Source organism: Caretta caretta, chromosome 7, assembly GCF_965140235.1.
Source record: "Caretta caretta isolate rCarCar2 chromosome 7, rCarCar1.hap1, whole genome shotgun sequence".
Lineage (NCBI taxonomy): Eukaryota > Metazoa > Chordata > Testudines > Cheloniidae > Caretta > Caretta caretta.
The window spans coordinates 40,581,484-40,605,281 of NC_134212.1; the positions used below are offsets into that span (position 1 = coordinate 40,581,484).

The following is a 23,798-nucleotide window of genomic DNA, read 5'->3' on the forward strand; positions in this document are numbered from 1 at the left end:
CAGTTGCTGAAACTAGCTAATGATTCTGCACATAAGGCTTTTCATAACCAATACCTAACCGGAGTGCTTCACAAGCAGCACCATCTAAAATGACTAAAATATTATTTTAAAAAGCTATTGTAAACAGATACCCTAATTCAGTAATAAAGCCTTAGCAGTCTACACAAACTAGTATCTGAAGACCAGACTCTAGTTGCTCTCTGACATGCAGGTGCACATCCACAGTTACCTTGAAATATCAGCTACTCTGTGTTATTTTTTCAAATGAATACAAAGCTAGCTTCATGGCCCTGGAGACTAACGTACTCTATTTATTCACAGAATGGGTACAATTCAGACAATGACAGTCTAAGCTTCTCCATGCTGCCCTGGCAAGGTACCTCAAGCATGTCCTGATGAGACCCATCTGTAGGTGCAAGGGGGTGTGTGAGAATTTAGACTCCCTGCCATTCAACCAATGCTGACTTTATTGGATTGATTATTTGAGACCACTGACTATAAGGTTCTGTTGAAACATTTGTGACCCACAGCAGGATAGCTTTATAGTGGCTCTTCTTCTATTTGCCTGAAAGGACCTAGAGGGCTATTAAAGGAAATTGTTCATCCAATGAGAAGGTTCTTGTATTCTGTTCCCCATCCTGTTCAACATGGATACCCATTGGTTAGGGAGGTTAGTAACTAGACCCTGGATGAGGCACCTTCAGTGTGTTGGCAATATCCATCTCTACTGCAGATACAGTGAAACAGATGACCATCTGTTTGAATAGAGCTAGCAGGCTAAAGCTCAATGAAGATGACACATTGGGCTGGGAGAAGCAACTGCAGAAATTGACAAAACTACATCTTCACCCAAGTAAGGGTGCTGCCATTTGTGACACACATTTGAAATGTAGGAAGTAGTTTACCCCAAAATCAGCTACTGCATACAAGGGTAGCAGTCTCAGCCAACAAACACTCCTTTTTATCTGAGTGTTGTGAGGCAACTATTCCTTTTGGACGCAGATCTTGCTGCACTTCTCCATGCCCCTGTCACTTCAAGATTAGGCAACTAATCCACTCTATGTGTTGAGACCACTCAGAAATTGAAGCTGGTGTAGAATGTGGCTGCCTATTTATTGAGAGCACATTCGATCTTGTGCTGCACTCTCCATAGGTTACGCTGAGCTTCTGGGTGAAATCAAGTTGCTAGTTTTGACCTTTCAAAGCCTTAAACGCTTACCTAAGATTGCATCACTCCTGTATTACTACAAATGAGATCACCAGAGGCACTCAAGTTTGAACCCTTTTATAAATAATGGGGGAGGGTTTTTTGTTGTTTTTTTTCCTGTGGAGGCCCATGGCTTTGGAATTTACTTCCCTCTTTGTTCTGCCAGCATGTAGATTTATTAAATATTCAGACATGCTGCTAGGCCCAACTTTTCTCTCAGGCTTTCAGGAAGAAGACTGACAAAGGGGGATTTTAAAAATATTTCTTTGGAGGTTTATTTTCTATTCAGAACACTGCAGGAATGGAGCTTTAATGCAGGATGAGACTAATTTTAAGCACTGCAAGGGCAACCAGACTATGTGATGGGTGCCTATTGCATGTGGTTGTAAATATAGGAAAAAGCCAGAGTGACAGTACCAGCTTGTAAGGGTGGGGTTTGGTTCACATGGAAAGCTGCTCTTCACTAAGAAATGGACTGAGAATGTCACGGAATTAATTTGTAAAATAAGCATTGATGTGCACCTGGATTGATGTGCACCTGACAGTAGAATCGTTCCCTAAATATTTAAATATGCTTTTTAATGCTTGCTACAATATAAAATGTAGCTTAACACACTTTCTCTTTAAGCAAAAGAGCTGTAATCATGTTTGTTAACATGAGGCAACAACAGAACGATTTTAAGGAAACCTTTTGTAATACACATAAATACATCAAACGTGATGAGGAAATATGTTAGAGAAAAAATTCACTGTTAGAGAAATCTATGTTTACTGCATAGTGGGTGACCAGAAACTGGTATCCTACTGATCTGAATTCGGACCTGTAATAAAAAGGTCAAAGAAGTGTATCTACAGTATACAAAGTAATTCAGCTATAAAGGTGTATTGGTGGTGGAGTTTTGTGTGGGTTTTTGCTTTGTTTTGCATTAGTTGATAAGTGGAAAAAGGGCAATATAGATAAGTCCTGAATGACTAGTAGGTGAGTTGGCATCTCTGTAGATCTGATGCATTAAGAATACACACTCACGCCCAGCCGCAGCAGCAGATGTGCTGGTAGGAGAGGAAAGAGCATTGGATAACGATACGTGACTAGGGCTAGAAATATTGGTTACATCCTGGTTCTGGCTTGTGACGGAGGACTGTCTCCTTAGAGCCCCCTGAAAGGAAGTGCCACTCTTGAAAGTATTGACTACCTCGATCTGTAATGGAGGAAAGAATGAGACAAGTTGCTTAAGGAATGGACACAGGTGCACAACTGACAGGAATAATAATTAAAAAAAATACTCAACCATGCAACCATAATGAATCAAAGTCACGAGTGTTCCTTTTAACAAGTGGAAATAAATATGGCCAAATTCTTTCCTGGGGTAAATTGAAGCAGCTCCATGGAGCTCAGGGAAGCTGCACCAGTTTACACTAATGCAGGATTTAGACCATAATTTTTGAAATTTAAACCATCCTACATATATGTACACACCAATTGATATACATGGATGACATTGGTCAGTAACACTTAGTCCTGCCTTGAGTGAAGGAGACTGGACTAGATGACTTCTCGAGGTCCCTTCCAGTCCTATGATTTTATAATAATAATCTCCATCTTTTCTATTGAGAATAAATATTACTTGATTACTGCCATCTAGATTTTCTTCCAGAGGGGAAACAAAATTCAGTCACCCAACTCTCTAGTAAAAAGAAATACTAAAAACTATTCAAAATAAGAGGATTTGCTTTTTCAGTTTAGAAATTTCAAGGCTGCAAACATAGTAGCTCAATATAATTACAAGATGCTTTGATATTTATTCTGAATTGTATTATTATTATTAATGAAGGATCATATAAATTAGGCACAATTGTACAGAATTACTGTATTTTGTAATTGCTGATTAGAAAATAATTCTCTGAAGCAGAATGTTTTTATTTTTGGTGCAGAGCAGATAGGAATTACTCAGAAAATAAAGCTAAGTTGCTTTTGAACTACTAGTTATTTGTGTTTCAGATTGCAATGTTGTATTTTAAATTACAGGGAAATATAGGCATGTTCCCATATGCCCTGCAATACTGCCTGTCAATATTACACATTGTAGGTTTTATGAATACTCTTATTGTTGGCCTCAGAGGACATGTTTAACATTTTATACAATTGAATTTTCCTTTTCCCTCATGTTTTATATTAGAATACAACTGCTTTTAGATGAAATCTGGTAACAAATACAGTCTTGTACTTTGCAAGCATTTGTGTCATTAATATAGAGAAGTTTGCACTAAGGAACTTCCTAATTAGTTTAACCTACAAAAGAGTGAGCTCTGAGTTTAGAGGGTCTAAACTCCCTCTGACAGCTGATGATAATGAATGATGAATATTAGAGACAAAGCCCTTTTAGGGATAATGCACCAAATTCTCCTTTCAGTTACACCAGTATAACCACAATGCCATGGGGTAGTATTAGTATACATGAAAAGAGAATTCATCCCATCACTTCTTTAAAGATGCTGTCATCCCTGGTTTTATATTCCTGAGTCTCCAATTTCTGGTGACTCCCAAAGCTAGAGTCATGACACCTGCTCCCCCGCACACATTGGCATGTGTTTTGTCAGCCAGTTTTCAGAAAAAAGTGTTGTTGTTTTAAATCTCATTTTAACATGCAGCATTTTATTTTTGCCATTTGCTGATAAAATATCTACAAGATCATTTTAACCAAAAGTAACTCATTCTGATGTTCTTCTTCCTGTGCAGAGAGAACTCCATGATTTAGGTAAATCAATAAAACCATTGTAAAAACAGAATTATAAACAAAAAACTATTGTATTTTTTTCAAACCCAAAGAATAAACCCATTTTCACTTTGAAGAACAAAAAATATCATTGACACTGGAATCCTGATTTCTTGCATGGCCTAAGTAAGCCACACAACGAAGGGTATCATTATTCTAGCTCAGTAACATAAGTTGCTAGTAATAATGTCACCATTTGAAAACACATGGTCATAGAAGTGGACCTAAAATTGTAAAGAAAGCCCTGAGATATCACACCAATGAATACAACTATGCCTCCTCTGCTACAATACGTTTCAGATTCCCCATCATTTAAAGAGTGAGGACGGAACTTCAAAACAGTACATCCAAAACCAAACAGCAAGCATTTTCCTTTTAACTGGAGAGAGCTAGATTAATCAGCCAGGATGGTAATGGTGCATCTTTACTGATTAGATATCTGCTATGAATCTGGATGCAAGTCCTCGTTGTTTTTCAGAGTCAGAAGTATTAAAATGGTATGGTTAGTCTACAATACCAATTTTAGGAATATGCACATTGCTGCATATTTGCTGAAATAGTTTTACCCTCTTCAGCTCGCTTAGGGAGATAGTTGTTTATTTATGGTTTCTAGTGTCACTTTTTACAAGTGGTTTTCGGATGGACGTTCCATAAATAAACATACAGATCTTATGTAATACAGAGGAATAAAGGTTTTTGGGGGAATATCATTGTGTTACAAGTGCAGCACAATATGCATTGAAAATTTCCATATGCAAATAACAACCAGTTGATATGGTCACTGACCCATTGTTTTCCCATATGAATCTGTGTAATAGAGCTAGCCAGGTGTTAGCATGGAATTAAAATATATAAACTTTCTATTAGTTCTTAAAAACTCTGCATTAAGCAAACACAAATCAAGGCATTTTGCTGTGCATATTTGCTTCTGCAGGCAGATTCTGGATTGTAAGCCTGATACAAATAGCAAAGGTATAGAATAGGGCATCAGGTGAACCAGTAAGTGGAGAAGGGCTGTGAGTGAGTCATTAGCTACAGTACAGATTGGCATATGAAAACCAATCTATGGCTCAAAACAACATTAATCACACATTAAGGAACACTAAATTACTTACCTGAAATGTTCATTCTCCAAAGGCAGAATTAAATACAGATCCTGGCTTTCCATGTTGTGACCCAGGGTCATGGAGCACTCTCCAACAGAGACAATTCAAAAGGCTTTTAAGACTCCCTACTAACAGCACCAAGTGTATGCCATTGGGGAAGATATCAATGGTAAATTCTAAACCTTCAGACGCCAGTTTCTTTAAACATGCCTGCAACGAGCCTACATAATAAGCCGAAAAGAAGATCTTCAATATAAACACAGGTGGAAAGATGAGGGCAGATCTGTATTTAATATTGTCTCCAGAGAACAAGAATTACAGGTATGTAATTTGCTCTTTCTCCTAAGGAAAGTAACTAAATACAGATCTCTTTTTGTTGAATCTACCGACAGGAACATCTAACAGATGACTACCCCTGCAGAATTCCAAAGGCTGACATACGTGGTCATGTCCTGCCTGAAGTCAATAAGGACTACATGAAATGCAAAACAGGGAGGAATTTGGTCCAGAATGCCTATGACAAAAAAGAGGAAACAACCAAGAATGAAAAGTTACTGTTAAAAAAGTTAGTATGTTTTCTATCAAGATGCAAAATACTCGACATTGTTAGAGCAAATGAAAACGGTAAAGAAGAGAAAGGTAAGCGTAAGTCACGTCACTTTTATATTGTCTTATTTTGTATCCATTCAGTGTTCTCTTTTTAAAACTGAATTCACAAGAGTTGTCTTTGTGAGCTGCACACAATAAAAATATTAAAAAAGCAGGTTGAAAGACTTCCACTCTGGAACAGCCCTCACAGGACTGATAAGCCAAGCTTTTGTGTTCTTATATTTACAATGGAGTACCTTTTCAGCATAGGGATTTAAGCTGGGATGCTGTCATGAATGTTAATGGGTCTCAGGTAGCTGCATCTCTCTGCCAATCAGTGCGTATGGAATTTTGCATAATAAAAGAACATTTTGGCCTTTATGTAGTTACTTTAAGATAATTTCTCTGAGCCTAGCTACCATATCTTTTTACACAAAAGACTTCCCCATAGCTTTCCAGAGAGCTAAATAAATAACAAGGACAGTGTTTATATTGTACATAGTTCCTAGAGACATCCACTGTCCAAATGTCAAAATAATAATAATAAAAAAGACAGCTAGGTAATCTAAAAGCTTTATTCTGCCTTGAATAAGAACAATCCTGTAGGTTCTACTCAAGTTAGGACCTTGTACATTTCTGAATTTCTAGTTTATGTTTGGTATAAAATGCTCTGATGGAATGACGTAAGATGAGTTGGGCAAACTTATTTTGCTTAAATTTCAAAACCACTTGGAAAGTTTGACTTTCATGCTGCTGGATTTGCATTGGCCCAAGGAGAAACTGAAAAAAAAACACACCCAGAAAATAAGAGAAGAAGTCTAATAAAAAATGATGTATACATGTCTTATTCATATCTGTAATGGCATCTACTTGTTCCAAAATAAGCTTTTTCAAGGGTGGGTTGAACTCTCCTATCTTTAATGTGTAGCAGAGGATCCCCTCTAACTAGAAAAATTTTGATTTTTTTAATGTTTTATTTATTTATTCCTGTGGCAATCACCATAGCATATGAGCATTTTTACACTTGATTGACATTTAGTCTCAAAATGGCCTTGTTTGGAAGAAAAGTATTACTGTATCACCCCTAGAAAAATAAACATTGACTTGACTTATGAGACAGGAAAAAATGGTATAGACTCCCAGCTTTGGGAATCTGAAAAATAGTTTTAGAGGTTTGGAAAACCTCAGAATCCACAATTTTTGTCCATCCTTAAGTGTGGAAGAACTACAGAAGAACTTTCTCATAAATTATGTTTTAATTATATTTTTTATCTGACTTGACCTGGATTTTCTACCCTGCAATTTGTCTGAAGACAGACTATTTTAGCTTTTAGGAGGTCATTAAGGCTGCTTCTGCTGTCTGATCAGTCCTGTTTTAACTACATCAGTTTGTTAGAATTAAGATTTTCTGCACTCACAAGAGTTGTAAAAGACTCTGCAAAAATATTGCTGAATTATTGATATAGGTGAAAAAAATCTGTTTTTATGGAAGTTCATATTACTACCTTTTCTTTATGAAATCTTATGTAGCTACAGTGGGTCACTTATGAGAGCTTATATGGTATTCATTTTATGATCCAACTACCCCATTAGGAGACTATATCCATTCACAGATAAGTATACCAATACAAAGGCTAAAAAGCTTAGTGAACATAAGTAGTGAAGACAAGATCAAGTGCACATAGCCAGACTCCTTAACTTAGATTCTTCCTTTCTTTTAAAACAAATTATTTCAGATCTTTGCAAGTATGAACTAGAGATGCCCCTGATTTTTCGGTATGAGGAAGCAACAGTAAAATCGTTTCCCTTTTGCCCAGGTTTGAATGCTCTATTTTTAGAGAAAGAAATATCTTAGCACTGATGTCTCTAACATGAGTTTGGATGAATATTCTTTGGAGCGATGCAACAAAGATGTCTGACAGTTATCTGGAAAAAAATTTGGATTCATGGTGAACCTTCTTGGGACTTATAAAGCTTTGTTTGTGCATGTGATGTGATTACCTGTCCAGTAACGACTGAACAGAAAATAACCAAAACTTTAATTCACATTGAACACAGAACAAATGTCAGATGGTGGAAAGTGGCCTAGTCCAGATTTGAACCAGCAATCTAGTGGTGAAAGATTCTACATCCAATTCCCAATCTCACTGCCATCCTCTTTATATATAAAAGGAGTAGATGCTCTACCTTCTTCTTCTGCATCTCCAGAAGTGCATTAGACATCGGAGGATTCCTGCAAATCCTCCAGCTCCACAAGGATGCTAGAGACATCCTCATCTTCTTCCATCAACTCTTCTTTAGATGGCTTCCTGGGAAATGCAGTACAAGTGTATGAATTCATTTGGATGGGGCACAAAAACTTGGTGCATCAAAATGCACCAAATTCAAGGTAATAGAGGCCAATAATTGGTCTTGCACTAATTTGACCTGCATAGTGAAATGAGAAACTCTCCAAGGGACATCTTGTGATTGCATTTTGAGCCCTTTTTAAAATGTGTTGGCCCATTTCCTTTCTCCAATATCATTCCACAGATGTCAAATAAATGTGAAATCAGAGTCACTGAATAAACAAAATAAGGGGGAGGGGAAAAAATCACAAAAACCTACTGGTAGAAAAGGAAACAATATATCCTACTAAAGATAGTTCTACAACTAAGAATAGAAAAGATACAAAGTAGATGGGGGTTAGCAAGAAAACACAATTAATGTTTATTTTGTTTTAAATAGGGAACAAGAAGAATAATTTATCCATGGATTATGAAGGCAAAGATATATAGAACTACAAGATACCTCTCAAACTAGAAGGGGAACTGAAAGGGTGTAATTTGCTTTTTGTTGTTGTTTACACTCACCACAACCAGAAAGACATCCTGACAGAAATGCCAACAGACAACACTCCTCCTACAGCCACCAGGAAGAAAATAATGCAAGTTTAGAGAATAACTCTTGCAATCGATAGTTCTCACCTGGGCACACGTTTGTCACTCTTATCTGCAGGGTCCTTGTAACAGTTTGGATTTTCTCTCTTGATGAGTGCTCCTGAGTCAAGGTACTCTGGACACAGAATCCCAAGGCTGGGGATCTGTATTTAATTACTTATCTTGGGAGATTTGGGATTTAATCTGACCCTTAAATCTATGTAGCACCTTTATGCCACCTTTATTTTTCTGTTTTCCCACAACAGCAACACAATAGTGTCACTGCAGAGACCTGATGCACCAGACATTACTCCTTGCACCTACTAATTCCCTACTTCCTAAAAATTTTAAAAAAAAATGTATCTTTCTTCAGAAAGGTTTGTTAATGTTTAAAATGGAAAAAGGGGAAAGCACTGTCATAACATAAAGCAAATATCTACATTTCAAAAAGCTCAACAAAAGCATCTCAGATGAAAATTCCATTTAAGACCCCTTAAACTAGAAAAAAGTGTTCTTAATTATTTGCAAATTTCCGTTTAAAGCCCTGTATAAACTAACCAATCTGATATAATGGGGATCACATACTTGTCTTTTCAAAGCTGCTCTCTGTTGTTGCTGAGACTATGTTAACATGCTATTTTGTTGCAATGAAAATGGCCATGTATGTTGTTAAGAAAAAAATATGGATCCTTACTTAAGACAAATGTTATTTACTTGTGGCCATGTTATTTAGTAAATTGATCTACTTTGCATATTTAGGGTGTCAGTATACATATAAACTTAATTTTCTCTATGTACAGAAGTAATTTTCATGTATATTTTTGCATATTTAGTGAAATATTTCTAAAATATGTAAATGATATATTAAAGTTCATAAATAACAGTAAATAAACAAATACATCTCAACTTTTTGATGGATGTATTAACTTCCTGTTACTTAAAATAAATACAGGATCACATTTTTCGTGAGTGACAGGCAAAGCTGTACATTCCAATTCAGCTAAAAATACATGTCTGAATGTTCTGATGCAAAAAAGATTTTAAGTTTTTGCTGAGCAGAAAGGGGATTTATTTTTTATCAGAATCAAACCTTGTACTTTACCAATGTCACAATCAATTTAAGTTGTTTTATTATTACAGAAGTAGAGGTCACAAACATAAATCCGAATCAGTGAAAAGCCTACATTTTCCAACAAAATAAAGCATTTTTTAAAAAAGAATTTGCATAACATTTTTGCTCACTAATATAACAGTTAAAATTCTAAAATAGGAGTATTTTACTTTCTTTGTCAGTTGCTATACCTGTGAAATAGAAAATTCATATCAGCTCTCAGTCTTCAAGGAAACCCATTCTTAGGTCTCTAATTTTATTCATATATTACTGTTTTGCAACTAAACCATTTTGAGTTTCTCTGATTTACTATTTTATGAATTCTTGATTAGGAAATGGAAATGTAGTTACTGAGGTACCTTCCTTTCCATCTCACACATTCTGTATATGGCTCTACTTTGTGATATTATCTTGTCTGAATGGAAAATCCAGTATATAGTTTTCCAGAGATTCTACATCTGTCCTTTTAACATACCTGAGTTTGGATTCTGTTGAGCCCTCTGAACCAGAGAATTTGTCCACGTCGAAGTTCTCTCTCTGCATGGTCAATTTCTTCAACATCTTCATTCATGTCTTCTTCAGGTACTTCCTCTTTTTCAGTGAGCCGCCCTGCTTCCTTTAAAAATTTTAGCCTACTTGTTGGGATGGTTGCAATGACCTGAAAAATCACGTAACAAAAGGGTACTGAAAATTTAAGCCGTATTAATCAGTGATATTATTATAATCTACTCACTGCAATGAAAAATTTTTCAGTAAGACTTGTAATCCTCCAGGAATGCCAGGTAAACATGTTTATAATAGTGCTTTATATTTATATAACTCCCTGTATATGGCTCCCTGCAGTACCAGTCATAGAAGCTCCAACTCCTCTGTTTCAGCTCCTTTAAAGAATACTTGAAAAGCTTGAAAATAAGTAATCCTACAGAGTTAAATGTCAAACCCATTTAGAATGAAAGTGCGTCAGTGTTTGTGCTCTGTTCCTGTTTCAGTAGGAGCTGATTAAGTCCTAGAGGTTGAGATGCATGAAAAACAGGGCCTCCCTGAGAAGGGAAAAAAAATCATAACTAGGACAATCCTTTGCAGATGCCAAACTTTAGTCTAAAGGTGGGATGCCTTTGCTGTGGGAAGCTTTCGCAGCTGAGAAGGTTGCTGACTGGATGAAGAAGGGCATCTCAAGTTTGCGACCATGACCTCCCCATCCAGAGATCTGTTGCAGGGTCCAGTTCTTCTTTGCTGCTGGATCCTGGGACTCCAGACTCAGTTTCTGGGTACTGTGGCATGCAATGCTGCCAAGGACATATCAAACCACAGTGTATGCCTAGCTGAATAGGATCTTAAAATGGAAGTACCAAAGCCACACAACTGGACTTGTATAATCGTTCTTTAAAGGAAGGAAATTGCCAGAGATCTGGGCACTTGAGAAATGGGATGAGGTAGAGGCAAAGAGTAGTAGGAAGGTGGGGAATGGAACAAAATGTTTGTGGGGGTGCCCTCTGCAGGTTTGGGTGTGGCAGTGGTAGGGAGAGCTGGGATGGATATGGAATGGAGATGATGAATGCTTTCAGGAGGGACCTTGCTGGAGATGTTCCTGAACTGAATGATCTACAACTTTAAAGTCAGAGTTAAAAAAGAAACGTGAGGTTGAACTTATTTCTTTTAGGAGTCAGTTTTCCAACCCCTGACTAGACAAACTTGATCTCCCTAATTTCAAGCCCAGGTGAATGTTGCCGGTTTAAAAAGTTTGACATGAACTTGAAAATTAACAAAGTGGCTGTGAAATAGTGAGCACTCTGCAGCAGTGGGGAGAGAGAAAGTGAGTGACACGCAGGATCACTGAGATACTTACTGATTCATTTGGCCTCTCTAGGAGTTGAGCCACCATAACTTAACAGCTTTCAAAAAGTTACAGTACTCCTGTGCTAAATGGATTGTATGGGTTTCATTAAAACTGAAAAGGACGAAGTGATATTTGGCCTAGCAAGACTGCATCGTATGTATAGTGACAACACTGCTGTATTCTGTAGTGACTCTGTATGACAGGGTGTACAGATACTTCAGGGCCCAGTGAGTGTCTCCTCTCAGCTGGGATGACACACTCTGCCCATGCTTTGTTTTATTTTTCAATTTGGCAGATACCCACCGAGCCAGCTCACTGCAGTGTCAGGTCCAGGCCAGTAGAGGTGGATTCAGGAAACAAATACCATTTCCCAGGAAACTATGAATTTAACAGTTAGAGCCAAGATTTTCAAAAGTAACTAGTGATTTTGGGAGCCCAACTTGAGACACCTTAAAGGGGCCAAACATTCAGAAAATGCAGAGCACTCACCTTTTGAAAGTAGGGCCCTTTCAAAGTGTCTCAAGTTGGTCTCCCAAAAACTGAAGCACTTGGTCTAAACTCCCAAACCACAAATCCTGCCTGGATGTGGTAGATACCTGGGGGCCGGGGGGAGTTCCTGAAGACTGGGGTGAAGCAAAGGGAAACACACGTGTTTTATGCTGAACCTGAATTAAACAGGGCAGGTGAGAACGGACTTCTCTAGGGGATGTGGTGAGAGCCAAAAAGCTTCCCATTAAAAGGTTGCAGGGAGAGAGGAGAAGCCTTGTCACAGGTCAAAAGAGCTTGGTATCTATTAAATAAATTATGCGTTCATTTTGTTTGTAATCGTCTGTTTACTGGTTGCCCAATAGCGCTGTTGTGTTTCAGCGCTTGCTTTTTTTGTTTTCCCTTCACACATCTGACACACTAAACTGGTAATCTGCTCAGTGAACAAATCAGTGGGCTAAAATCAGTACAGTTTTACAGATACTGAAGTTTTAACTCTACAAGTTTAAGTGCCTAGCCATTTATAGTGACCTCTGCAAACACTCTCAACTTTGAGTGTAAATCAGACAATTGTTAATCAATCTTCAAAGGGTTATGTTGTAATCTGTGTAACAGTGCACACAGAACAAAATACAGAAGCAACCCACTGCCCTCTTTTAAATGGTTTAAACCACAAATCAGAACTGAGTGGTTTAATAAATGGCATAATCACCACCACTTTTTTCCCAAAATGAAGATTTTCCAAGATGCTGAGGACAAGTCCTTTCTTAATAATTGCCATTCAACTGACATTCAGATTTTCCCAACAACTGTGATTCAGTGCCTCCTGGGGGTAATTTCATCAGCAAGATCAAGTAACGATGGCACTCAGCTATGATTGCCAGAAGGCATCTGCTGACACCAGATTGAGTTCTTTTCTTCAAAAATACTTGTGGCCACACTGCCCAAGGTGTCTTGCTTAATTTTTTTTTTCAGAATACGGTAGTCATCCAACCCAGAAGCTCCATGTCCATGAAGACAGTTCAGCCAGAATCACTTTAATGGGTGTCACAATTAATTAACTAATTGCAAGGGCAATTTTCCTCTCTCTGCTGGAACTCATGCCCTTCTCTGGATAATGATAAGTCATCCCTGCCTATGATTTATTTTTATTCCAGAGACAGTAAGATACTCTTGGGGACTTTTGTTTGTTTGGGAGGAGGCGAGCTTTGGAATGCATCAGATTAAACCAACTGGCTGATATTTACAAAATATTTTTAGAAGGAAAATGCTCTTGCTTCTCCCTTCAAACACTATCTACAAATTACTTAGATTGGTGGTTGTCTATGCCATCACTTCCAGACAGCTAATCATAGAGTTAATTATTTTACCTCTAGATTTTTGCAGATGTTTGATGTACTCATCTACATATAATTCTATTAACTCTTGGCACCAAAGGTTGTAGCAGACCTTATCGCTGGCACCTGGATTAAAATGCGTCATGAATTATCAGCTGTTCTGAACGCTCTGCAGAAAGCCGCCATCGTTCAGCTGCCAGTTTTCTTCCTCAGCAAGCTGAAGGGATGGGATGGAAAGTACGGGATCAAGGTCAGCAGTGGGCTACACTAAATGAGCTGGTGGATCTCAGTCTGATTCAGAGGAGAGAAGAGTCCATGTCACAAAACGTAATTGGCATTAATTGCAGCATTGCTAGCAATCTCAGTACAGAAAATAAGTGGATAAGCATATGCACTGAACTATTCACCCACCTCCTAGTGCTTGTCATTTTGGAACATATTTAAGTGACATTAGTTGGGGACAACTCAGTGGGGAAGCTTATATTACAACTGCCCTTACTACACTTTTCCTGTGACTAGAGGACTACAGTTCTAAGGGCTATAGATCTAGCATCTTTCACAAACAAATTCACTCAGGAAGTACTTAGTCATTGTATTACTGCACACTATTGGAGAAAAAGTCTGAAAATTAACAAAAAGTTTAAAGGAACAATAGTGGTACTGTACTGAAAAACCACGTATTTTTGAAAGGGTCGTTTATTTCCAGTGAAATGCCAAATCTGATAGAGATGGTTGAGCGGCAATGCTACACACCTTCTTATGAATCAAATTACTTTATGACAAAGTGTTCGCAAAACTAGACCTTCCATCCATTCGTGAAAACATAATAAATGAGTAGAAAACTATATACTGCTACATGACACTTACCTGACCCCAGACGAGTTCTCCTAGTCCAATAAATACACACCACATCCACTGGTCAAGCTGTAGAGGAGAGCAGCTGAAAGGTTTCCCACCAAACTGCACAATTACTATCTGCAGAGGAAAAATGGGGGGGGGGGGGGGGGGAAGAAACACTTTATCTCTCTTCTGAAAATATATTTTCCCCGCATTTACATGAGCTTTTGCGCTCTCTTTCGGTACACTTGTTTACATCTCACTTTGATTCAGCAAATACATTGCTGGGTGGGACATTTAAGGACACTATAGGCATTTGTTGTTTAGCAGATTTTAGCATGGGGCTGAAGTAGGGAGACCTACATTCTGCCACTTGACATCTTATGTGTCACTAGGTCCAAGTCAGCAAAAGAAGCCTCCATTCAAAACACTTTGGGACTCATTTTCAGAAGTGCTGAGCACCCAATCCCTATTGTGGTCAAAGAAGGCTTCAGATGGCAGGAGTTTAGGACCTCTGGAAAATCAGACTCAGGCTATTTTAAATAGGGTGCCCATAAACTGACATATCCTGAATTAGACACACAAGGAAAAGTATTATTTTAGTTTGGAATTTATATAGTGGAAGAGACCTTTCTCTAGTGTCAACAGTTTAATCCATTGCTGTTATGGTTTAGATTAAATCCCAATCAATTACAGATCAGTCCTGAATAAATTCATTTATCTATACTCAAACTAGCCTAAAACCATATTAGTTATCATACAAACTCCTCTAAACAAATGCAACTTGACATTCACATGTTGTATCAAATGACTGATTGAGTTCTAGATCATGTAATGTTAATTCTAGCATTTTTTCTTCAATATCTTTCCACTCAAACTGTCTTTTTAACAGCATCCTAGTGATAACAGATATGGTCTGAGGCTAGGGCGGCTGTAAATGAACACATTCAATAGTAAGCTGTGAATGATTGATGGAAATGAAATCTAAGACGCAGTACCAATGGAATAAATTGGTAACACTGGACTGGATTAAAGTTTCTTGCATAATATATATTCAAATGTAAAACTAAGTCATTTATGAAAAACAAATATTGACTTGCAGGAGAAATTAGCAAACATCTCACCATAACAAGATTTCAATTGTTCCATGTGACTGAAACGGAATAAACCAGTATCTAAATTGCATTTGAGGTAATGGGATGGAAACGTCTCACAGCACAGTGCTGACCAGGTTTATCCTGACTCATTTAGAAAAAAAATCTTAATTTTCATTAATATGCTACCTTACTAATAGCTATGCTTGTTTTTAAGTCGTGTATAATAGTCAGTGCTAGGTACCATAAAAATCTATAAACAAAGACTGTCCCTACACTTCAAAGAACTTACTTTCTTAAGTATAAAAAGAGACAATAGTTGGGACAGACACGGGGAGCACACTAAAAACAATAAGTCAAAACTGGGCAGCGGTCAGTGTCACCGATAAATACATATACTAGTATAGTAATGCCAATGACACTAGAATACGGGCCAACGCCCTTACTTCTGCTCATCTCCCTTGGACCTATGTATAAAATAGCTGTTTCCCAGTGAATGGGGGAGAGGAGCTAGAAAGGGACAGTAGACTGAAGAAATGTGGGAAGAGAGAAAGAGGAGAAACAAGCAGAGAGAAATCAGGAAACGGGAAGAACACAAGCATAGAAAATCTACAAACAGGATGCTCCGGAGTAGAGCTGGGTGAATTTTTTTTTTTTTCAACAAAACTTCCCCCCCAAAACACACTAAAAAATGCCAATTCAGACGAACCAAAATATCTCACAAATTCACGTTGAATTCAGTGAATTGTTTCAGATTAAAAAAAAAAAAACCAAAAAAATTCTGAAAAATGAAACATTTTTAAATGAAAAGTTTTAATTATTTTATTCAAAACTTTTCCTTCACAATTTTACTTTTTAAAAGGTTGAAAAAATTCAAACAAAATGAAAGATTTCATTCAACTTGAAACAATTTTCTTTTTTAATTTTTGGTTTTACAAGTGAATCAAACATTAAATTCTTCACATAGCTGCTCCCAGGAGGAGTAAAGCATTAAAAGGAGAAGACAAACAAGGTAGGGCTCTGAGCAGGGGAGATTTTAGGGGGAAAAAAAGAGTGCTGGACTGTAGATATGGTACTGAAAAAAATAGCACAAAGGGATAAGGCTGGGTGGAAGGGGATGCAAAGGTACTCGTGTGGTTTCCTTCCCCTTATCCTTTACTGTAACATATTCCTTAGTTTATTCTGAAAGAGGAAAGGAATGATGTGGAAGGCAAAGGAGGGACATTGTTTGACTGAGGAGGGTGAAGAGGCTACCCCTTTTCTCCCTCCCCAAAGCTGTTCTAACTTTCACAGCTATGCCATCCTGACTTCCAGCAAACCTCTCCTTGTGACTTCTATCCCACTGTAGCTGGATTCCTCATTTTTCACTTTGAAAATCTGGTCACCCTGATGTTATATTTTTAGGACTATGGCACAGAAAATTGAAATACCAGATGCAGTTCCGCTGTACCCAGCAAACATAGCAAATACACAAGGAGCTACACAAGTTGTTTTGTTTAAATAAACCACCCATGAAATATAGATCAGACTAGGGATTGGCTCTGTCACACCCATACCACATCCATCCACAGGGACAAGCTGAGGATTGCCTGGAGATCACCACCATTTTCTTATAGAAAAAAAATTAAACTCATAAAGCTGAGCTAGCAACAGACAGCCAATTAAGAACCAGTAAATATAATTTAGAGCTGCTTCAATAAGCTTCATTATGCAAAGTTATAACCCCCACTCCCAAAAAAAGCCTCATATAATCCCCTCTCCCCCCCTTGCAGAAGTGGACAAATTGGTTGAAGGAATAACCTGATATTACCTAAGGAAAGATTACCTGGCAGAAAGAGAGAGACTGAAAAGCAAGCAGAAGTTAGATTGACTATGCTCTGAACCTTCATTTTTCTCAAATACACAGCTCCCAGTGGCTTCAGTGGCAGTTGCATATGAATTCAGAGAGCAGAAGTAGGCTCTTGGTTGTGTACAGAGACTAAGTTTTGTGTTTATTTTGGAAGAGTTTTTGTTGGTAGGTGGAGAGGATTCGGAGGAGTGGACAGAATCCATCACTCAGGTCTATGAATATCAACTCCCTTCTCCTCTTAGCCAAAAGCCAGGTATGGAAACACCTGGGAATGGAAAAGATCTTAAAGCCCTGTCCACGGCAAGGACTTTAGATTTGGTTGTGAATTAAAACCAAGTAGGCCCAGATTTGTAAGGGTATTTAGTGTTGCTCCACTCAGTGTTGCAAGGCCTAAATGACTTAGGAGGCCTAAGTCTCATTTTCAATAACACATACTTAGGGCTAGACCCACAATAGGATTTAGGTGCCTAAACTGTCACTTTAGGCCCCTTCATCCAAAATTTAGATTCTCAAAACCCCTGCTCAGCAGCTGCCTAAAGTCCATAGGCAACTCAGTGTTTCCTGGAGAAGTCCCTGTGGTACCTACATGTCTGTTGATGGGCAAGCCTAGTCCTGATGCACAACTCCTCACACGTGCCTATGTCCCAGTAGGATTCACAACCTAGGCTTTCTCCCACCTATCTCACCTGCTGGGCCCAATCTGGAAGGCATGCTCAGAGGCCTGCCCAAAACACAGCTGGTGTGGTGCTGCCACCCCGCTTTTGCTCAAGAGCAAAATACTCCAAATGGTTAGAGCATTCACCCAAGATGTGGGAGACCGGGGTTCAATTCCCTTCTCTAACTGATGTGGAGCAGGGACTTAAAGCCAGGTCTCCCACCTGCCAGGAGAGGGACCTAAACATCCCCAATCTCACATGCTCTCTGGCCCATTGCATATTCAATTATTTTTATAAAAGTGGAAATACTTCAACAGGGCAAATTAAGAGAGACCTAAAATACTTCACAGCCCAAGGGTTAGGGAGATCTCCAGGAATACAGGGGATTAGGTGCTTAAATATCTTTAAATAGTGAGCCCTTAGTGACTTTGTGGAGCTGCAGCATTCCCCACAAAGGGCTTACCAGGTGATGTTTGGCCTTGGACTGTACAGAGGAATGGATGATGTGGGACTAAAAGAATGACACCAGGGGAAAGAGAAGCTTTCTGCAGTGATAGCCAAACCTATTTCATGCTGGGCTATTAGTGAAGAATACTCTAGGGATATCTGATGGACCTCTGGATCCCAGCTGCCATGAAGGAAGTGGTTCAGTACCTGTGCCCATTATTAACAAACCAACTTGTTCATCCCTACTACGGACAATAGTAGTAAAAAAGGGTAAAAAGTTATTTGCTACCATTGGTTAATGATAATGTTATTTATAATCGCCATGGAAAATAATGAGACTTCTTGTTTCAGCAAATCAGTTACTCATTGTGATTAACCATACTTCTTATAAATCTTAACCATAAGTGTTCTTGTGAAAAAGTAACATACTATACTCTCCTTAGCTTGCTTTTACTAGGTTTGTAAATATTAAGTTTTCTAAATTACCATTACTGATAGAAGCAGTATTTTGATTAAAGCAGAATAGGTCTGATAAAGGATGAATGAGCATTTGGATTGATAAGAGACAACCATGGTCACAAAAGCATTTGGTTTTCCAAAGAACAAAGACAGAAAAATTGTACATTTCTAATGAATAGTTGCTATTTCTTGCATGAATGATTACCTGTACAGCAAATGTACCCAGTACAATAGTGCAAAATATAGGGTTTCTAAAAATGCCATCAAAAACATTCCTCTCGCCGTGGATTTTGCGTGCGTTGATTTCATTGAATAGCTGCATCATGACGAAGGTATTGAAGATAATGGTGTAGTGCTCAGAAGGAGGAGAGTGGAGTGGTGCATTCCGACCACTGTCAATCTTAAACATTTTTTCACCTTAATGCAAAAAAGAATAAAAAAGTTTGTTTCTGCTATCAAAAATTCAGCCTTGAGTTTGTGTTGTATTCCCATTCCTTCTCATGGGCTGCCTCCTCGGTCTTGTGTTGTTTTGTTTTGTTATTTTTTAGCAGCATTGCTTCCACAGTTACTACAATGGAGGCATAGTTCACAACTCAGTTAGCAAAGAAATACAGAATTCCCACTGTGAAGCTTCATAATGTTGACTATAATCCAGTGACTCAATGTACCAGCTCAAATGATTTTCGGTAGGGTTTTTTCTCCCACCAGGTAGGAACGACTCTAAAGAGTCATTTCTTTCATCTCATTTAGTCAGAGCTGGAGACTTGTTGACGCTGCATTTGCCATTTCTAAAATAATTAGCAGCAACCATCCTTCAACAGTCTCTGCATATTACCTCCTAGTATGCCATATTCTTGACAAGCAGTCAAGGATATTAACTAAAAAGAACAGCAGCTAACACCACCACCACCCAATTTTAAAATGATTTGTTTTTGTCCAAGCACGTAATAGGAGATCAGACTATTATTTAGATAACTGAGAATTGATTGTCAATATTAAAAAAGGCAATATTTTGTACAGTATGAACAGTAATTGTAGAGGTTACATAACACTTGGAAATACATCTACACACAGGGCCACTTTACTTATTCACTATACTATTCATATCACAATTCTTAACACACATATACCTATATATAAAAAGAGACCCTTAGAATAAGGGCAGAACATTAATCTGTATGAGTAAAGAACAGAGATAACATAAATGTAAAGGGGAACTTTTGCTTTGCAGCAAACTTTAACAAACGTTTGTTTATACCAAACATCATTTACTTGGACAATATTTTTCCGGGCTCCCAGTGGTGTTACTGTTTGAATGAGGGGCTTCCACCTCACAAACAGTTATAGCTCTGAGAGAACTGCAGTAAGATCATATTCTACCAGTAGAGTCATCAGAGAACTGAACTTTGCCTTTGATGTTTGAGCAGCTCCAGTGAAAATCAATGGGAGCTGTGCACACGCATCCAAAGGAAGACTTTGGACTACAGTTTTTTGACATACAAAAGATGTGATTATATAAATGTAGCATTATAACTTAACTACAGGTTTGAAGCTGAAGATAGAGCTGAGACTCTTAAACACAGATTACAGGATATGTATAATCATTACCAAAGACTTCAAACCAAATAATGAAGACCATTATGAAAGGCAAATGGATTTACGCTTAAATCTGATTGAATTTTTTCCTTGACATGATTATCCATAATTAAATCTTCAAAAATTCCATTTCACTGCATTACTTCATTCCAAAAACAGGATCTACTGCTACCATGGGATAGAAGTAGATAAGGTTGCACGTAACTTTCCATTGCCCACTCTTCTCCCAAGGCCATTAGAAACATACTCGTTTTAAAATTTGGTAGGTCAGGCCTGGGACCAAGATACAATTTTTCTATGCAGCAGTTTAAGTGAACAGGACAATGGCTTCTAGATTTATGACACTCGAAAAATAGAGGCAATCAGCATCTAAACACACTTGTAACATTTTTATTGCCAACTTATAGCAGAAATGGGAAAGGAGGAGGAGAGAGAGAATGAATTTGATTTGCTGAACTCTTACACAGAAGATTGTTGATCAGAGTCCCGTTTAAACAGTTAACTTATGAATTTGATTTGCTGAACTCTTGTACAGAAGATTGTTGATCAGAGTCCCGTTTAAACAGTCTGGAACTGTGGATTACTGGCCTTGGGAATCTTAGCATAGCACATCAAATGATTCCTAAGATTTCACTAAAAAAAAATGTATCTAGCCCCTTTCCTTACTGAGGCATTCCTCAAATTGCTAACCTGATTGCTAGGAAGCCTATTGGAAAAGAAAGAAGCATATTTTCTTTTTACCATGTAGGATACAGCTGAACCTCCTGAAGCTCACAAGGGAGGCTGCTGCTGCATTTCCTAAGGCTCTCAGGAAATGGGGTGGGCTGTATGCCTCCTCAGAAATATGAAGGGGGCTGGGGACTCCCCTGAGGCTCACTATGTGTGGGGGGCAAAGGTTCTTCTCTCCTGCAGGCCTTCAAGAGGGGTCCTTCTCAGCCTTGGGACGCTCACTGGAAGGCCACCTATAACTCCCACGAAGCGTACAGGATATTAGACTTTTAGATGCACCAATTATGAAGGCTCATGTGCAGAGTTTAGATAGTCATAGGCTGACAAGCTTATTGGGCTTTCTAGGGGCCACCAGAATCCTCCTGCAAACAGTAGGTACTAGCTGGGGGAGATCTCCTCTTCCCACCCCAACCTCAGAAACTTAGGCTCGTTATAGGCCCCTCCTTTGCTTTAATAGGCTTGTCAGCCCGCCTAGCATCCAAAATAGGCTCATAGCTGCAGGGAGGAGCCTGGCCCTCCTAAGGCTTGTACATACATGAATGTACATTCATGACAACTTACTAGGGAGTGTATTACATAGCCTGTAAGATATATACTTCAGGTCATCAACAAATGCCAATTTAACATCAGTTAAGAATCAGTTAAGAATTAGATAGATAGGTCCATCAATGGCTATTAGCCAAGACAGTCAGAGATACAACACCATGCTCTGAGTGTCCTTAAGTCTCTAACTGCCAGATGCTGGGAGTGAACGACAGGGAATGGGTCACTCAATTGCTCTGTTCTGTTCTTTCCCTTTGAAGCATCTGGCATTGGCCACTGTTGGAAGACAGGACACTGGGCTAGATGAACCATTGTTCTGATCCAGTACGGCTGTTCTTATGACATATTGTCATGAATACAGTACATTAGCCCCAACTGCTAATTATTATCATCAGCCCCTTGAGCAAATGCACTAACTGACATAGAGCAAGAGTGGCTATTATTCTTCCTGGGTTATTCCTTGCAATGAGAAACAGTCCTTTTCTCCCCTATATCTCAATGTCCCCAAAGACCCCATTATAGAAGGAAAGCATTCATCATCAATAAAGACTGAATTAGTGTAAGACCATGAGTAGAGGGCTGAAATAATAAATTAGCCAATTTTTTTTTCCTTCCAGCAGTCACAGGTGTTAAATCCCAGAATGGAGTCTATTGTTTGGTCTAAATAGATTCTAATTACTAGCTTGTTTGTCTAGATTATCCAGAAGATAGTATTTATCATGGAAGAATACTGAACAATATTATTAGTTCCCAAATTGAAGTGGCTTTTTGTACTAGCATAACTTGAATCTGTACATTTCAGATTCAACACAAATAAAATATTAAGTTTCCTAGTGAAAAGGACAAGGCTTGAAATTTGAGCTTAGAAACAGACTGACCAGTTTGGTTAACACCCATACTGACCTAAATCTTTGCCAATGCCTTGAACCTACACTTTTCTTAATATTCCAGAAAGCTAGATTAAGCATATCCCACATTTTTACCAAGAAGATATGAAAGGTTCCAGAATGATTCCCTCCATCCCGTCACCCTCCAATTGGGGCTGTTCCATCTCCCCTTATGTCTTTTGGTCTGGAGCATGTCTCAGGTGAGCCTTGACTAAAGCTTAATGCAAATGTTTGGTACTTTGGAATATGCAGTACATTTTGTGGCACATAGCTAGAGATCAGGCCACTTGTGAATGAAGCAGCAGCAAGCTACAGCAGAGACCTAAAGTGAACAAAAATATGTTTTGTTTATCTTACCAACGAAGAGAAGCGTAAAAATGAGAGTGAGCTGGTAGACAGCATGGCCCAGAATGTTCTTCATCATGGTACGTGATATAAGAGGTTTGTTTCTGCCATATGGTCTCCTTAGCAGTAGAGACTCTGTAGGGGGTTCAGTGGCCAGAGCAAGAGAAGCAAAGGTGTCCATAATTAGATTGACCCACAGCATCTGCACAGCTTTCAGTGGAGAGTCCTTAGGAGACAAAATAAAATATAATGTGTTGCTTTGTTTTGGCTTGCTAAAATGATCACTGTCTCCACCATTTCTTCCCTTCACACTCAATGTCTTATTGTGCTATTGCAAGGTAGTAACAGCAAAAAGGGTACAGAGCTGAGCAAAGATGAACAATCAGATTTATCTCCAATCATTTCAGCCAGCAGCATTTGCATCCACGCACCTTATTTAGCATCACACTAATCCCATCTGAATAATTTAATTATACAATATACCATAGAGCGTTACCCCATGGATTGTTTTTAAATGTTCTAGAAGTCAGGTTTGGGTGACTAAATATGAAAGACTATCAAAAAATATGTTTTCCTGGGTTGGGACAGAAAAAACTATATTAAAACTTAATTTAAAATATCAAGTTGAATGTGAATTTATATCCAAATTGTGTCTATAATTTGCTGTAGTACACACATTGTGTTGCCTGGAATTGATCAAAATCTTGGAACAATTCAATGTGAGATTTCGATAAAATAAACTTACAAAATTTGAATTTCTTTTTAAACACAGAAATAAACTACGTTATACAGCTCAGATGTGGACTGAATGTACTCAACATCCTGTTAAAATCAAGTAGGGAATGAGAAGACTGATTCATCTACTAAATCACAGGAAGAGTCATTAGGAACTATGAAGCAAAATGTTCATGCTCTTCATCAAAAAATATTCACTGGACACCCAAACATCAATATTGCTACCAAAGTGTTAACAGATTTTGGTAGGATTAGGT

General features: G+C 38.2%; 1 protein-coding gene across 18 annotated transcripts in view; it reads right to left on the reverse strand.

The window, feature by feature from the left end:
• The window catches only part of ATP2B2 (ATPase plasma membrane Ca2+ transporting 2), a 748,369-nt gene that overhangs the window by 14,482 nt on the left and 710,089 nt on the right, over nucleotides 1–23,798 (reverse strand). For 12 of the 18 annotated variants that reach the window (XM_048858215.2, XM_048858209.2, XM_048858213.2 and 9 more), the window contains 4 exons: nucleotides 22,819–23,032; nucleotides 18,912–19,123; nucleotides 14,232–14,339; nucleotides 10,180–10,362 (listed from right to left, as the gene is read on the reverse strand). In XM_048858215.2, the coding sequence (XP_048714172.1) occupies nucleotides 10,180–10,362; nucleotides 14,232–14,339; nucleotides 18,912–19,123; nucleotides 22,819–23,032 (717 nt within the window). Of the gene's footprint in view, nucleotides 1–2,234; nucleotides 2,407–7,864; nucleotides 7,985–8,527; nucleotides 8,577–10,179; nucleotides 10,363–14,231; nucleotides 14,340–18,911; nucleotides 19,124–22,818; nucleotides 23,033–23,798 lie in introns of those variants that run through there. The other 6 variants (XM_048858221.2, XM_048858220.2, XM_048858224.2 and 3 more) reach the window with 3 other exon arrangements.